This window comes from Solanum verrucosum, unplaced genomic scaffold, assembly GCF_900185275.1.
Source record: "Solanum verrucosum unplaced genomic scaffold, falcon-dt-bn FXZP01000269.1, whole genome shotgun sequence".
In the NCBI taxonomy this organism is placed as follows: domain Eukaryota; kingdom Viridiplantae; phylum Streptophyta; class Magnoliopsida; order Solanales; family Solanaceae; genus Solanum; species Solanum verrucosum.
The window spans coordinates 564,695-582,091 of NW_026020334.1; the positions used below are offsets into that span (position 1 = coordinate 564,695).

General features: G+C 36.2%; 1 protein-coding gene across 1 annotated transcript; it reads right to left on the reverse strand.

Annotated features, from left to right (window-relative positions):
- Positions 1 to 3,454: 3,454 nt before the first annotated feature.
- LOC125836843 (uncharacterized) lies at positions 3,455 to 3,901 on the reverse strand. Its single transcript, XM_049515996.1, has one exon. It carries the CDS (start codon positions 3,899 to 3,901, stop codon positions 3,455 to 3,457), a length of 447 nt encoding a protein of 148 aa, XP_049371953.1.
- Between the last annotated feature and the right edge of the window lie 13,496 nt (positions 3,902 to 17,397).

Consider the following 17,397-nt stretch of genomic DNA (forward strand, 5'->3'; position numbering starts at 1 on the left):
TCCTAGGAGTGTCAACTAGAGTTAGTTGATGTGTGGTGCAGTAGAGTTGTTGCTCGTTTATGCTCTTATCTTGGAGATCGGAGTTGGTGGCTACAATTACCTTGCTTGGGTTCTTGATGTCTAGATCAACTAGAGTTAGTTGGTTTAGTGGGCAATAGAGTTGTTAATTAGATTTCCTTTGCAATAGAGTTGCCACAGTAAGGGAGAAGGGATTAAAGAGTTTCTATTCCTAGGTTGCAAGAGTTATTCCTAGGTTGCAAGAGTTTGTAATCTGAAACTTTGCTTTGTTTGAGTGAGATGGTGTTTGGGTTAATATCATGTGAGTACAGGTCATGGTTTTCACTGCCCTTGATCAGGGGGATTGCACATCAAATCATTCTGTCTGATTTACTTTAAGCTATTTATTTTTTGCACTATTATTCTGTCGGGGGACATGGTCCAGTGATCACTTGTGGACGCATATATTCTAACACAAGGGTCTTTCAAAAACAATATCTCTACTCCTAAGGGTAAGAGTAAGTTTTGCATGCACACAACTTTCCCAGACCACCACTTCTAGAATCATACTGTGTATGGCAATGTAATAACTACAATCTATTTATCCTTTGCATTTATTTAGTTCTTAACAAAAGGTTCTACTAGGAGCTATCTTATTAGTAAACTAACGTGAATTTGTCTTGTTAACAGGTCATGTGATGTCATGAATATACTTCCTCGAAGATAGTAGAGGGCGAGTTTGAAGCAACGGAAAATCATGAAGAACAAGTTAAAGTAGAAACGAAACCTAGTTTGTTTTGCAAATATAACTGTTTAAAGATAATGCCCTTTTTACATCAATTTTATTCTTTTTTTTAGGTGTAAAAAAGAAATTATTGTCCCACTATTTGAATGTGTATATTGATAATATGGTGTTTCATTTCTTTGTAATTAACCATGATGTTACATATATATATGTAACATATTTAGGTATTGATTATTCCATGTGTTTGGATGTGTTAGTACGTATATAAAAGAATATGACTAATTTCTATCTCATTATTTTATCTATTCAATAAAATATATAACTAGCATATTCGATCCAACACCTATTGGTTTGAGATATTACATAGAACCAATCCTTCTTCTTTGGAAATGCAACTATAAACTCAAGTTGTTTGAATCCAAGTTTCGAGCAATTGGCTAAGTAGTGACCGTCCTTGTCTCTTCTGTAGTAGTGTAATCATTATAAATAATTATTTAGTGGACATGAAGAAAAAGTACTAATAATAGTTGAACGACTTTCTTTATTGCATGATTCTTGTAAAGACCCTCGTTTATCCATTGCAACAAGGATGACATTAGTTCAGTTGGACCCTCGCCGTCAATGTTAAAACCTTCAAATGAATATTGTTGCTTCACATCACAACTGGCGACTTTCTTCTCTTTCTTTTTCTCTTTCTCTTTCGCCTTCTCTTTATCCTTCTCCTTCTCCTTCTCTTTCTCCTTGCATTTTGAGGTTGAGTGTGATTCTACTGGAGCTGTAGTCATTGATTTTTTTCTTTTACTAATTATAGATAGTGATTGGGAAATAGATTTTTTCAATCTCCTACACTTCAAAGGCTGTGAAATCTTCTTGGATGTATGGAAATCAATATTACAAGTCATTTCCTTAAAAATATTAGTGAGTTCTTTCAGACGACTAATAAAATAATCATGTTGCTGCTCACATTCTTCGTATAGAGAAAAAGAGCATTTTATGTTAGAAGAGGAAGCAACACCAACAAAAGATTGAGTTGTTGCCATAGATGAAGCTTCTTGTTTCATTTGATCTACAAGGTAAATAAAAAAAGGTTGAGAGTTTATAATTGATTATAAAATAATAATGGGTAGCAATTTATACTTATGTTGACACAGATGGACATTATGTTGCCACAGATGTACCTTCTGTAGCCACAAATGAATCGTCTGTTGCCACGGATGGGAAACTTTCTACTACAGATGACCATTTTGTTGCCCTAACACATAGGTGACATGTTTCAACATATGACAACTCTGTTGAAATATGTACCAACATATCACTAAAATGTTGCAACATACGACACATCTTTCAACAAATGAAATATATGTTGGACAACTGAACAAGACTATATTTCTAAAATCATATGAACAAAATGGTCACAAAAAGAACAACAAAAGCCACAAAAAATGACTTTTCACTGAATGTTAACAATACATATACATTTCCTCAAAATTAGGGTTTTTTTGGGTTTGTTGTTTTTCCTTCAAAAACAATAAATAATAGGTACTATTACACCATTATTCAATTTTCACATCTATAGAACGGTTTATTGTTCATTATTCGAAAATTGTAAAATCTTTCAAAAAATGACTTATCTATTTTAAGTCAATCATGATCTTCAGTTCAGAAAGAGGAGAGCTCGTCATGGCTGGAGATGAGGAGGAAGATAATGTCAAGATAGTAAGATTTTTTTGGATTTTCTCAGGAAGAAGAAGAAGAGAAGAGAGAACGTTGGAAGAAGAAGAACAAGAGAAAATTATATTTGTTTTTTTACTTTTTTTTAAATGGTTTGGATAGAATTATAAAAGTTGAAAAAATAAGTGTTTTTTTGTATTTTATAAAAGATTAGAAAGTTTTGAAAATATTAATTTGGTCCCAGATTTACTTATTTACATTTTTAAGTGGATTTGACCATTTCTTGGTCAAAGTGACATCAAAAACAAAACCAAGACTTAATTAACACATTTCATTTAATTTTCTGATCTTACAACCCAAGAACCTACGTTAATGACCAATGGAATTTCAACCCCATTGTTCTTTAAAATACTTTTCACGCCTACCATGTTAATTTTATCACGTTTCCAATTCTATTTCTATTTCAATTATAATAAATAACAAGGATTAATACCCACCCAACTATCCATGTTTATAGAATAAAATTAGGAATTAGATCAAGTTTTCACTTGAAGGTGTAGACGCTTCAGTTTCTTTTCGTAACCGTGTGTCTAGTTTATCTTCCTTTCTTCTACATATTATTTACTACCCTAACTATTATATACGACTAATTATAAAACTGATGAAAGTGGCCCAAGGTGTAGACGCTTCAGTTTCTTTTCGTAACCGTGTGTCTAGTTTATCTTCCTTTCTTCTACATATTATTTACAACCCTAATTATTATATACGACTAATTATAAAAGTGATGAAAGTGGCCCACTAGTAATTTTAATAATATTTTCTTTAACCACCAAGAAATTAATTATTAAAATTACCCCATTAATTATATAAGTGTAGATACAAATAGTCCAAAATACCAATTTAGAATCTATTGGAAGAGTCTTTTATAAGATAAAAAGCTCTAGTAATAAAAAAAAATTATTGGGTCATTACATCAGATACATATATAACTATCATTCGTCCTCAAACGATCAAAAGAATGTGATGGTAAGAAAGGGTACTTTAATTGGTAAAATGGTGTGGATATCTTCTATGCATATGATTCTCAGTCTTTGAGGTGGACTCCTCAATCAGACGATACTTCCATTGGAACTTCATAGAGGCAATCTCCTTCGACCTCAACTGGCAGATCTCCCTATCTAGAATAGCTACAGGCTCATCATAATAAGACAAATTCTCATTAAGTAGGATTTGAACCATAACGAATATTATAGTTCCCATCACCATGTATTTCTTCATCATAGATACTTGAAAAAACGGGTGCACTCGTAACAATCCCCGAGGCAAAGCCAATTCATATGCCACGTCTCCCACATACTTAAGAACTTCAAATGACCCAATATACCTCGGACTAATCTTACCTTGATTATCAAAACATATCACACCCTTAATGGGTGAAACCTTTAGCAACACTTGCTCTCCCTCCAATGATCCATCAAACTCAATCATGACTCTACAAAGTCTGTCCTTCTAGCCAGGAGCTAGAGCAGGAATCTCATCATCTGGTGTAGCACAAGGTGCACTGTAAATGAAGGTGATATACCAGGATGCACAAAACGCTGAGTCAATGGAGGCGTGTCGGCCATAGCAAGTGATTGCTCGCTACTAGAATCTCCAATCCTTATGGCAGATAACTGAGGAGATGTACATGTGGGAGATGGAGTACCATCCGATATTCTACCTGCCGATAAGGGTCGTGGTCGATGAATAGCCTGTAAAGGTAGGTCCTCGTAGAGCTGTGGAGGCAATGCCTCTGAGGTAGAGAAAGCACCGACTGGTTGATGATAATTAGGATAATATGCCTGAGGATCCGTCGTACTAAACAGAATAGCAAATAAATGAGTATCATGATTGATGCGCTTTGGCATAGAAGAAATAGATCCTGGAATATCATCAGGATCTATGGGTCTCATAGACTTCTTCTTTTTAGCCTTATTAGTCTGGCTAACTCCAAGATGCTCGCGATCTCTATCACTGTTACCGCCTGATGACATCTATATGCAAATTTATATGTATAATATGTAAAAATCATAAATTAAATAAAATTAGCAAAATAAATTAACTTAAATATATACTAGCTTTCATTCTACTACTATTCTTCCTCACTTGTTTCAATTCCATCATTCTCCCATTCTTCTTCCTCAGTTGTTTCATTTTCATTATCATCCCATTCTTCGTCATCAAATGATTCATTTTCCTTATTCTCGGATATTTCATCCTCAACATTCATTATCTTGTCATCAGATACTTCTTCTAATATGTGTTGAGGATGTTGTAGTATGGTTTCCAATTCAACATCAACTTGTTGATGAACAATTTCAACATCATTTTGATAAGCCACATCTAAGACATTGTCAATTCCAATTCTTCCCATATGTTTAGTTTCTAGAACAACCCACCAATGAGCTTTGTCTCTACACAATGGAATGGAGCGTAATACACTTGTTTAGCATTTTGTACAATAATAAAAGGATCATAACTAATGTATTTCCTGGTGTGCTTAACTTCAATTATATTATGTTGATGGTCCACCTTTGTGCCTCTATGTGATGGGTCAAACCACTCACACCGAAACAATACAATCTTCTTCTTAGGCCAACCTGAATACCTCACTTTAATAATCTCATGAATGACACCATAATATTCAATAGTTTGGCCAGTACCATAAACTTCACTTTTTATGTAGACACCGCTATTATTTGTTTTCTTGTTCCTAGAAACATCTTCAGTTTGAAACTTAAAACCATTGACACAATAGTTATTCATTGTCAGTACTTGAGATTCAGGTCCAAGTGCTACATCTTTCACTAATTGCAAATCTTGGACACTTTAGAATTCATTGTAAACCTACGTGACTGTTATTTCAACTAATATAATTAAGTATAACAAGAATATATTAGTAAATACTTAGTGATTCAATGTAAGCTTGCACACTTACATAGTTTGTTAGCCATTTGGAAAATTTTGTATAAATGGCTTCATTACCCTATGCGTTTACGAACAAGCTGATCATTTTACATTCAAGTATTTCGTTAGTTAATGAACACTTATTAGTATGTAATTTGATAACACACTTTTAACACTTACTTTACAGATGGTTGAATCTCTGGACAATTAAGCAAAATATGTGTCACAACTGATTGCATTTCCATATTAGTGAAGCCTTGCTTTCCACGCTTTTTAGATCATCGACCATTTCAATTAAATATTGATATCGGTGGAAATAAAGGATCAATATCGCCTTCATCATTGCGATTGGGCCTGTTTATCCAACATGACACATCATCACCAAAGTAATAAGAATAAAAATCACCAGTTTCTCTCCTAATATGACCTTGAACAACTAATCCTTCGATCTTTCCCCTTTGCTTAATTGTTTGCTTGGAACTACCAATTTTTCTGCATGTATATATGTATATATATGTTAATAAAAAACGTGGTGAATATATATAACTTAGTGAATATTTCAAATGGATACCTCTAAATTGGATACATCCATCTTGTTTAAACCATATCTCCGAGGTGGGCCTCTTGTACAAGGTGAATTGTAAGATGCTCTATCACATCAAAGAAACCACATGGAAATATCTTCTCCAACTTAGTAGTAATAACAAGAATATTTTCCTCCATCCTGTCTAAACTACTCTCCAACAACTTTCCAAAAAACAAATCATTAAAAAAATGACTTATCTCTGTGATTGGTTTCCATATCCTTTCGGGTAGATGGCTAAAAGCGATAGGAATTAAAGTTTCCATGAACACATGACAATCATGACTTTTCATACCTATCAATTTTCCTTCATTCATATCTACCCGCTTTCGTAAATTCGAAGCATAGCCCTCCGGCATCCTCAAATTTGGATTGTCTTTTGTCTTACCCTTAACATCCATCACTCTGTTGAACAAACTGTCAAAATAATATTTTTCAATGTGCATCACATCAAGATTATGTTGTAGAATATTGTCCTTCCAATACGGCAACTCCCAAAATATGCTTTGTTTGGTCTAATTATGTTCAACACCATATCCAGGAAGTCTAGTAGGTGAAGCTTCTGTAACTTTAGGTAATTGAGAAACTCTCTCCCAAATTTGATGCCCTGTGAGTAATGGAGGTGGGGGTCACTTTCAATCTTATTTTTGCTAAATGCATTTTTCGTCTTTCCAAACTCATGGTCCATTGGCAAGAACTGGCGATGACAATCAAACCATGTATTTTTTCTGCCATGCTTTAAAGTGAATGCCTCACTATTTTCCATGCAATACGGATGATGATTATCGTGACCAACGACACTAACCTACGGTATGAGTGTCTACGATCGTCGATAGTATAGTAGTCCAACTAAAGGTTGGGGTCATGTCCCAAAGGAGTGGTTTTGATAATTGATAGAAAATTAAAATTAAGCTCTAACTAGTCATATCTAAAGACATTAACGAACAAAAACATGGTAAATTAAACAGGGCGAGACGAAAGTGTCAAATATCAATATGGGGGTTTTGTCACAAGTAGTAAAATAGCAAAAATTAACAAGAAAATCAAGTATGGGGAATTGTTCTTGAGGTGTCACCGCGATACAAGTTGAGATAAGTAGTTGGGTACATGCTTTTGAAAGGAAATTTGTAAGATAATAGTGACTAGGCTAAGCTTTAAATGGAAATAAGTCCCCTCTTGGGCAACTTACCCCGTTTCAAATGTGTTCCTCTCGGACACCCATTTGCCGCATGAAGACCAGCCTACACCTTACCCCACTCACTCTCTCGAGCTGAGTGTTAGGATATGAGACTAGGGCTCACCCTCTCGGGCTGAACCTCATGTCGACCCTCTCCTTAGGCCATCAGTCTACTGGTCTTGGTTTCACGACCTCCCTCTCGGGCAAGCCGAAAACACATGAGTGGCTTTGTATTTGCAACTACAAACCCTTTAGATTAAACCTCAACCACTAGGTGAAATCACCATTAAACTACATCTAACCTATCAGCAAGCAAGACCCAACAATAATATCAACACATATTTGTTAAATCACACCCCAAGAATGGGGGTTTTAGCCACACATAAAGAAATAACGAAATACACCTAAAATGATAGTAAAATCAAATGGGTATAAGAAATTAAACCTTGATTTAAGTAAAGAAAGAAGAATGGAGAAGACCCACTTCCAACTTGGGGAAGATGAAATCCTTCTTTCTTCAAGTCTCCCAAAAACCCTCTCCAAACTTGAGAGAAAAATATCCAAAAAGTACTATCTATTATGGAAATTAAAATAAAAGTTTGACTCTCTAAAAATAATAATAAGTTCGGTATTTATAGACTTCAAAAAATACCGCTGGCAGTTCTTTCGGTGAAGTTAGTCGATGTCACCGAATGACTCGGCGACTCGCCTTTCTTCTGTTTCATCGCCCGTTTCATGCTTGCCTTCAACATCTTCACGTTCTGGACCATTGGGCGGTATAGTAGTGCGTCGTGGAACTATTCAGTGAAGCGTCGACTACTCATTTTATCACCTTTTTGATCCTCTTCCTTCAGGACTTCGTATACTAGAACAAAGGGCGGAATCTGTCCTTTCGGCGAATCGCCAAAGGTTCTTGGCGATGCTCATGTTTCAGCTTCTTCATTATTTTCAGCTTTTTTGTTCCTTTTTGCACCTAAGTGTCTATGCTTCCACTAAAACTTCAATTACCTGAAACTTAAGAGTTTTCATCAGATATTGAGAAAAAATAAGCATTCGAGGACACTATTTCTATCAAAATAATGCCCTAAATGAGTCCAATTTATGGACTCATCAACACCCCCAACTTAAACTTTCGCTTGTCCTCAAGCAATCTCAAGTTCAGCCGTTCAAAAAAGGTGTCTCAAAAAGTGTTACACAAGACTCAATCATGAACATACACAAAAAGATTCAAATTACTTATGCAAAGATCAACTGTGCACTCAAAGATTCAAGTTGTGACACACCATTACTAGAGATTCTCATGCTCGCAATACTTGCTACTTGTGCGAGTACAAGCTCGACAAAAATTATCTAAATGCCCTCACATGAAGAATGATTCCATATTCACACACAGAGGTTAATCAATTCAAGATCAAGAATAAGATGCAACGCTCACACTAAAAAAGAGGAACACAATGCATGCTTTCACCCATAGGTTTGCCCTTATTTTCCAATCGACTTTTGATTCGACTTTCTGAAGATCAAAAAGGTATTTCTAAGGCTTGTAATGGGGATTAGTGCTAAGGTATGGTCATTTAGGCTCAATGGCTCCTTCCTCATGGGATGTGGTATTCTCAAGGCATTCCCTTCTCCTCATTTATCAATTCTTTTTTTCTAATGCTTCTAAGTCACGTGTTTATTCACCTTCATGGCTTGCTTGGAAACCCGATTTCCTTCACACCTCATTCCTCATTTTTTTTATTGAAGGGGTTTCCACTTATGCAATCCCATGGGTTAGGGGGGACTTTTTCTTGCACTTCTTGACTTCTACTTTTCCTTTTTCTTGGCTATTCACTAAATCACAAATTAAGAGGATTGTAGGTAGTGAGTCAAGTAAGGTCTAGGGTTTATCAAGGTTCTTCCAAAGAAAGGTAAGGCTCAAAGGGTGTTCAAAAGAGTTTGACACACTCATGGGTAGGCCAATAGAGGTATATGTCAAATTTGGCTCACACTTTTTAAAGTTTTCTAAGATCATTTCAAGAGGACACCTTTCTAAATCAATAAGACTAACAAGGAAAATTCTAGGTTTATTCATGCATGGTTCAAAGCAAGCTAAACACACAAGGCATCGACACTTAAGTCAAACAAGACTACACATTTTCGCTATTGTGCAATAGTCATTACAAAAGAATCAATTCGATAAATGGCTAATCACAACAAGATGCAACGAGTTCATAGCCATTTATTCATATTCATTCAATTAAGAGCACTATTTCAGTCATCGGTGTTGATCAAAATCGAGACCTAATTTCTTGCAAAAGAATAGCCACATTCAACTCACGAGGGGTGGCAAAAATGTGCGATAAATTCAAAATGAAAAGTAAACAGATCCACGAGCTTAAAAGTCCACAAAAAAGTAGTTATTAACACAATTATAAACAGATAACCCAAATGTATTCAAAACACGAATATTCGAAACAAGAAAACAAGGTGGCCCTCGCCCCAACCATAAATAAGATCATTTGTTCTCAAATGCAAGTAATAAGAATCCAAAAGTAGGAAATATAATAAGACAGAGCGGGAGGTAAAGAGGTGATCTTGGCTAATAGGTCCCTTCATTTGTCTGGGCATCAATACCCGAAGTATTGTTTGCCTCTACCTTTGCCTCTGCAGCAAGATTAGCTACAATAATCTGATTTATCTCTTGAGCTGCTCTGAAGGCCCGTATTGCATTAACAAAGCTTCGAGCCCATGAAGGCACATTAGGGTCGATGGGAATTCGTCTCTTTGCTCTAGCTTCATTGGTATTTTTTTCTGGCTAGCTTTGCTTTCTTTTCGTGTTTCTTGAACTCTCGTGCTCTTATGTGCCTGGATGGATCATTTCTCCCCGCGGCTTTTGATCTAGCCATTACTGCAAAGACTTCAAGGATAAGTTAGATAGCACTTCAAATAGGAGAGAAAGGGTGTTTTTGGGTGTGGAATCACTTTGCCAAGCTAGTTGGTGAAGTACTTATCCTGTTAGGCCAATCGTTGAAAGTGATACACAACTGATACAAGGGCACAGAAAAAGGGCGAGCAAGGGATCTTTCGGCGAGTCGCCGAATACATTTTGTGAATTAAACTAACCGCCGAAAGTCACAGATTGATCAATACATAAAGTATTCAGTTAAAGGCGGAATGGGGATGTTGGGCGAAAATCCTAGCATTTCGGCAAATTTTGTTCATCTCGCCGATCAACTCAACATGTCTAGTGTCAACCCATCCTTTAAATATTCACCCCGCAACCCCAGATAGTGCAATTTATGCTTATATAAGTCGATTTCAATGAAAACCTAGAGAACCTTCTATTCTCACCGCTTAACAGTTCACTTCAAAGCAAAGCTAAGTGGTAGTCCCTCAAATCATGTAGAAAATATCAAGTCTCAAACGATAATAAATACAATCCTAGTGACTCCGAGATTCAACAAAGATTTTCTTCTGTCAGTGATTATGCAAATGAGTAAAAAGTCTGATCAAATAACTAAGGAGTTTGATTACCAACCTTTGATGCCGAATTAGATAGTACTGGCTTTCAAGGCAGTAATGTGATCCTAATCCGAGCACAATTTGACTCTTAAAATACTCTAAAAGTGCGAGAAATATAACTGCTAAAGTGTGAGTGTGAGTTTGTGAAAAGGGACAAAATGAAAGAAAGTGAATGAAATGGAACTTTTAAGCCTGTGGCTTGTGACTATCCAGTTTCTTCTCATTCGGCGATGATAGTCGATCTCTCTCTATCATTCCGCAAAATGTCGAATATCTAATGTCCTCGCCCAATATAACAGAGTTTTCTGTTCAGGTGAGCAATGCATTGGCGGTCTTTATCGAGATCGCCAATAGGATTGGCGATGCGCTGACAAAATTCATACTCCACCGAGTTTTACAGACTCAACCTTTAAGATGTATTGCGTTAAATGGTGGGAATGATTGGGTGCGCCAAACTCGTCGGCGATCCGCAAAATTGAATTGTTGCTCGCCTCCATACATCTTTTCAAGAACTTTCGTTACTCAATCTGTACAAATAGCACACTATTATTTTATCAAGATAACAACAAAAAAAACTAGTAAATGGTTTTGGGTTGCCTCCCAAACAGCGCCTTAGTTAACGTCACGGCATGATGCAAGTTAACCGTTAGACATCACTCTTTGGGTTAGCCATAGTGTCAATAGAGAAACCCCATTGTTGTCTCAGATTGAGATGAGATGAGATATGACCCATTTGGGTCTCTAACTGTTCGATTGAAACTGAATGAGAGGTGACAGTCTGGCTGAGGGTAGACACGTCTTCTTTCATACCTTTTAGCATTTTGTCTGACCCTTCAACTTTGTTTAGGATACGCGAGAGCATATCCTCATACCTACCACCTTCTGAATCCTTGGGCTTCTAACGCTCGTGGGGAGGCACATATCTATCCTTCTCCCCATCCTTCCAATTTGGATTACAACCCCTCCATTCAAGATCTCGATCCTTCCAGTCTTCGTCTCTAACCCATCATTAATTACCACCCTGCCTTGGGTAGTTTAAATGATAGCCCCCGCCTTGGTTAGCTAGGAAATTTACTTCCTCATCATACATGGCTTCAAACATCATCTCCTAAGGATTCGCACCCCCGACTCCCACAACATTGACACCACGGGCACCAGCCCCCATGACATTTTTGGATAAAATGTCAAGTTGTGTCATGATCTTGGCCATGTTTTGGTCTCTCTCATTATCTTTTTCAACCTGCTCCTTGGATAGTTGAAATGTGACCGGTGAGACCTAGTCTTCGCGAGTGTACCATGCCATGTTGATGGTTGTCATCCCATCGAGGAGTTGAGCTGCTTTTGTGTGTATGGTTGCTGCATTAAGCCTCTGGGCGAGAGTTGGTCAACTACATCTTTGTTCACCGAGTTTAGACTCCGGTAAAAGTATTGAAGGAACACATTATCATGTAGACCATGGGTTGGGCATTGTAGCACTAATTTCTTAAACCAGGGCCAAGTTTCATGAAGAGGCTCTCTATTCAGACACTTGAAGCTTTGGATGTTATTCTGAATAGTCATCATCTTCGAGGGAGGGAAAAATTGCACATTAAATGCGGTGACCAGCTCCTCCCATGAAGTGATTGAATTTCATGGTAATTCAGCTAGCCACTTGCAAGCTTCCCCCAACAATGTGAAAGGGGATAGTCTTAATCGAACTGATTCCTAAGAGATGTTCTTAAACGAGAAAGGTCCACACACATCCACGAAGTTTCGAAGATGCTTATATGGGTCCTCATGAGCCAATCCACTGAAAAGTCCTTTTAGTTGCAAAAGTTGCAACATAGTGCTTGTTATGTGGAACACCGCATTTCCCTCTGCTGGAGGTAGACGGATGGCTCTGACAACTCTCATGTTATGTGGATCATTGATGTTGGACTCTTGGACATCGTTGAGGTTACAAATGTCCTCCTGATGGCCCACTTGGCTCCCGTTACTACGGTTAACACTCATGGTTTCTGAAATGTTTACACAATCAATAGAATAAAACTAAAAATTAAACTAGTGAACTACAACTAAGAAGAACAAAAATTCTACTAATCTAAAAATTCCCAAATAACACCATTCCCTTGCAGCGGCGCCATTTTGATGCTTATCGTGACCAACGACGCTAACCTATACATTATCATCAGAGACACTTCCTTCTCAATTGTTCATAAACATGTACATAATACCACAATCACACATAATACACATGTATTGCATTTAAAAGTCACACTGACTCAACACATCTAACATTCAACATATATAATATAGATACAACCATCACTCAAGTAATACATTCATTTCATGTATAAACTCATGTGATCATAATATAGGTCATGTGGGTAAGTCTTTGCACAATAGTGCCATATACAACTTCAACCAACATAATAGCTTCCTTTTTTAAGCCTAAGCATCCTTAACTTATTCATATTAGCTTTTACCATTTAAGCCTTAGGAATTATCTTCATATTATGAGCCTTACTCTCAAGCCATGCCTCACATTGTAACCATGTATACCTAACTCTTAAAGTAAACTAAACTACATACTTCATTCTCACTCAATTATAGACATATAATATCAAGTAAACTACATCACAATACTACTTCAACCATGATCCATCATATAAGACCTAATCAAGTTAGTTCATGTCTACAAGATTCATTCATTGGCAATTCATGTCTAAGTTATCTAATCTAAGGCAATTCAGTAAGAAGTTCATTAATCTTAAAGGTTCACATCTAACCCTCAATTTGCCTCTTTCATGATATAACCCTAGAATCTTAGGTTAATCAAGAATATAGGCAGATTCATACTTAGATCATGTAATTACATTATAATCAACTAAAACTCAATCAATTGAATCAACTTCTAACAACATTCATTGTGTAGGGAAGAGCCATAGCTAGGTTTGCGTAAAACTCATGGATTCTTTGGAGTTCAAGTTAGAATCATCTAAAATCAGTAGTATCATCAATAACAAACATAATTCAAGGTAAACATAATCCATTGTCAAGCTTTCATCATCAATCAAGTCATACACTAGTTCACAATTTGGGAATAATGGGAAATCATGGGTCCAAGGGAGATTTTTATTAAAATCCAGCAATACTCCATTAATCCAACCATAAATCATCTTAAACAATCATAATAAATCATAATTAAACAATTAAATTCGTTTTGGAAGGAGACCCATAACTAGATTTGAAAACCCTAGATTTGGGGAATTTGGAAACATAGTTGAAAGGGCTTCTTGGTGATAGCTAACCAAGAATAAAAAACATCCATACCTTGTCTAAGGAACTCCAAGAATTCATCATCATAACTTGTAATAAGTAAATTCAACCTGAACATTCATTCATATCATACATACATAATTCAAAAGTCTTCATTAGATAAGAGAACCTAACCATAACCCCTTTTAAAGTCCACTTGTGCAATGTATGAGTAAAGTCCCATACCTCCACTCATACCAAGTAGTACCTCTTAAGGAATCATAATTAGAGTCCATGTTCTTATTATAGCTTGTATTTGTATCATTTAGGGATAATAGTCTTAACCGACATAGACCATGTGAGCTACATGGAATCCGGTGTTCTACCCCCACACCGTAAAGAGGGTGTCCTACTTCCCTAAGGTAGAACGTACATAATAACTTTTAGGGGGATCCACTAGCTAATACCTATGTGTGCACATAGTTATGGGATATGGGGATTGCTACTAGAAACCCGGACTTGCTAAACGTATAAGGTTTCCATCCCATGAGATAACATACATTCGGAAGCCGAACTTGCTAAACGTAAAAGCCTCCCATCTCACATTAATATCCTCTCGGTGCTAAGCATAATTCCCTTAAAAGTTACATTAAGTATTTACTTAAGTTTAGGTTAGTGAAAGAATACACTAGGCACTCAAACCAACATACATCATAATAGCTCAAAGATTCATTAAGTGAGAATATCCTTTCACTTTAGAACTATCAATAAGTGAGTAAACCTTTCACATTATCATTCATAGTGTTTTTATGAGAATTATCCTTTCATTCAACACAACAATACGACCATAGTCAGAACATATCATACATAGCCATCTATAGGGGTATAGGAAAGAAGGATCTTGCATCAATACCACAATATACACATTAACTAAACACCTCCACCTTTCAAGTGGATCAACATGGTCATGTACATTTCATGCATACTAGTATGTAAAGGTGCATATGAGAACTAACCTTTCAATGAACACCATATATATATTATCATCATAGACACTTCCTTCTCAATTGTTCATAAACATGTACATAATACCACAATCACACATAATACACATATATTGTATTAACACATCTACCATTTAACATATATAACATAGATACAACCATGACTCAAGTAATACATTCATTTCATGCATAAACTCATGTGATCATAATATAGGTCATGTGGGTGAAGTCTTTGCACAATAATGTCATATACAACTTCAACCTACATAATTGCTTCCTTCTTTAAGCCTAAGCATCCTTAACTTATTTATATTAGCTTTTACCATTTAAGCGTTAGGAATTATCTTCATTTTATGAGCCTTGCTTTAAAGCCATGCCTGACATTGTAATCATGTATACCTAACTCTTAAAGTAAACTTAACTACATACTTCATTCTTACTCAATTATAGACATATAGCATCAAGTAAACTAGATCACAAAACCACTTCAACAATGATCCATCATATAAGACCTAATCAAGTTAGTTCATGTCTACTAGATTCATTCATAAGCAATTCATGTCTAACTGATCTAATCTAAGGCAATTCACTAACAAGTTCATCAATCTTAAAGGTTCACATCTAACCCTCAATTTTTCTCTTTCATGATATAACCCTAGAATATTAGGCTAATCAAGAATATAGGTAGATTCATACTTGGATCATGTAATATCATCATAATGAACTAACACTCAATTAATTGAATCAACTTCTAACAACATTCATTATGTCGGGAAGAGCCATAGCTAGGTTTGGGGAAAACTCATGGATTCCTTGGAGTTCAAGTTAGAATCATCTAAAATTAGTAGTATCATCAATAACAAACATAATTCAATGTAAAAATAATCCATTGTCAAGCTTTCATCATCAATCAGGTCATACCCTAGTTCACAATTTGGGAAGAAGGGGATATCATGGGTCCAAGGGAGATTTTTATCATAATCCATCAATACTCCATGAATCCAACCATATATCATCTTAAAAAATCATAATAAATCATAATTAAACAATTGAATTCGTTTTGGAAGAAGACCCATGACTAGATTTGAAAACCCTAGATTTATGGAATTTGAAAACATACTTGAAGGGGCTTATTGGTGATAGATAACCAAGAATGAAAAGCATCCATACCTTGTCTAAGGAACTCCAAGAATTTTGGGAAAGAACCTTGAAACTCTAGCAACCCTAGCTCCAATGTCTTCTTCTTCTTCTTCTTCTTGAATCTAGAGAGAGAATTTTTTAGAGAATGATGATGTTCTTGGGTTTCTTCTTTTTATTAAGTGGGAGTAACTAAATTGAAGGAATTTGAACTTAAAAAGTATATATACTTGTTAGGAAAAGAGTGGGGAACTGTTGGTTCAAGTTTTGGAAAGATTACTTAAAAACCCTTACTTAAACTACAAAAACCTACCTTCCTCATGTTTGAGCTCACCCTTTGGCACCCTTGGGTTGCCAAGGGCACTAGGCGACTCTCCTAATGAGCTATTGGCTCGCCCAAAATTCCAGTAAGATCCCTAAATGGGCATCTCACTAGGCGATGGGGAGGGTCAATGGGTGAATTGCCAACCCAATTGGCGACCCATGACCTATCTCGCCCTTTGTTCCAGAATTTTGGCAAAATGGGATAGCCCACACTACAACATTTTAGGCCTACGGCACCCCTAAATTTGGACAACGCTTGTAAAGTGTTGCCCAAAATACTTTTGGGAACGCTTTTAAAGTGTAGCCCAAGTTTTTAACTTTTAGCTTCGATAATATTGGCAACACTTGTAAAGCGTACTCTTTATTGGTATAGGCTACATTTTATAAGCGTTGTTACAGTATGATATAATTGGCAACAACTATTTACAAATATGGCCACACTTTTAAAATGTCCTATTTTTATAATTATAAAAAAAACACATTACAAGTGTGTCCTTAAATTTTTCACTAAAATATTATATTCCCTCCAACATTTTTAACTCTCCCTCCCATTTGTATTGGCCAAAAAAAATAATTCATAAAAACGACACACTTTTCTCTTTCTCTGAAGAACCAACACACTTTTCTCTAGAGAATTGAAGAGCGAGCTGAAGCTAAGAACTAGAGAGCTGAAGCTAAGAACTGAGGAGCTGAAGTGACCACGATTTCTCCGATATCGGATTTCGTCAAGCGTAAGTACCCAATTCTTGATTATTTGTTCTTGAATTTATAACTATGTTTTCACACTTGTATGTGTAGGGTTTTGTTGTAATAATCACCAGGATGCTTGTACCTCAAAACCTCCAAGACCCAATCTTTATTCCCCACAAGAAATTCTTCCCCCACCGGAAACACCAAATGTCGTTGAAACCTAGAAAGATAATGAAGCTAAAAATTACCTCTACTCCAGCGAGGTTGTTTAAACGCCCTTTTCCTCCTCCTTCTCCAGCGAATCATATTAAAGCTTTGTTGTTGAGACGGCAAGGTAGTGTTAAGCCTAATGTTGCATGTATTCCTGAAGGAGAGGAAACTG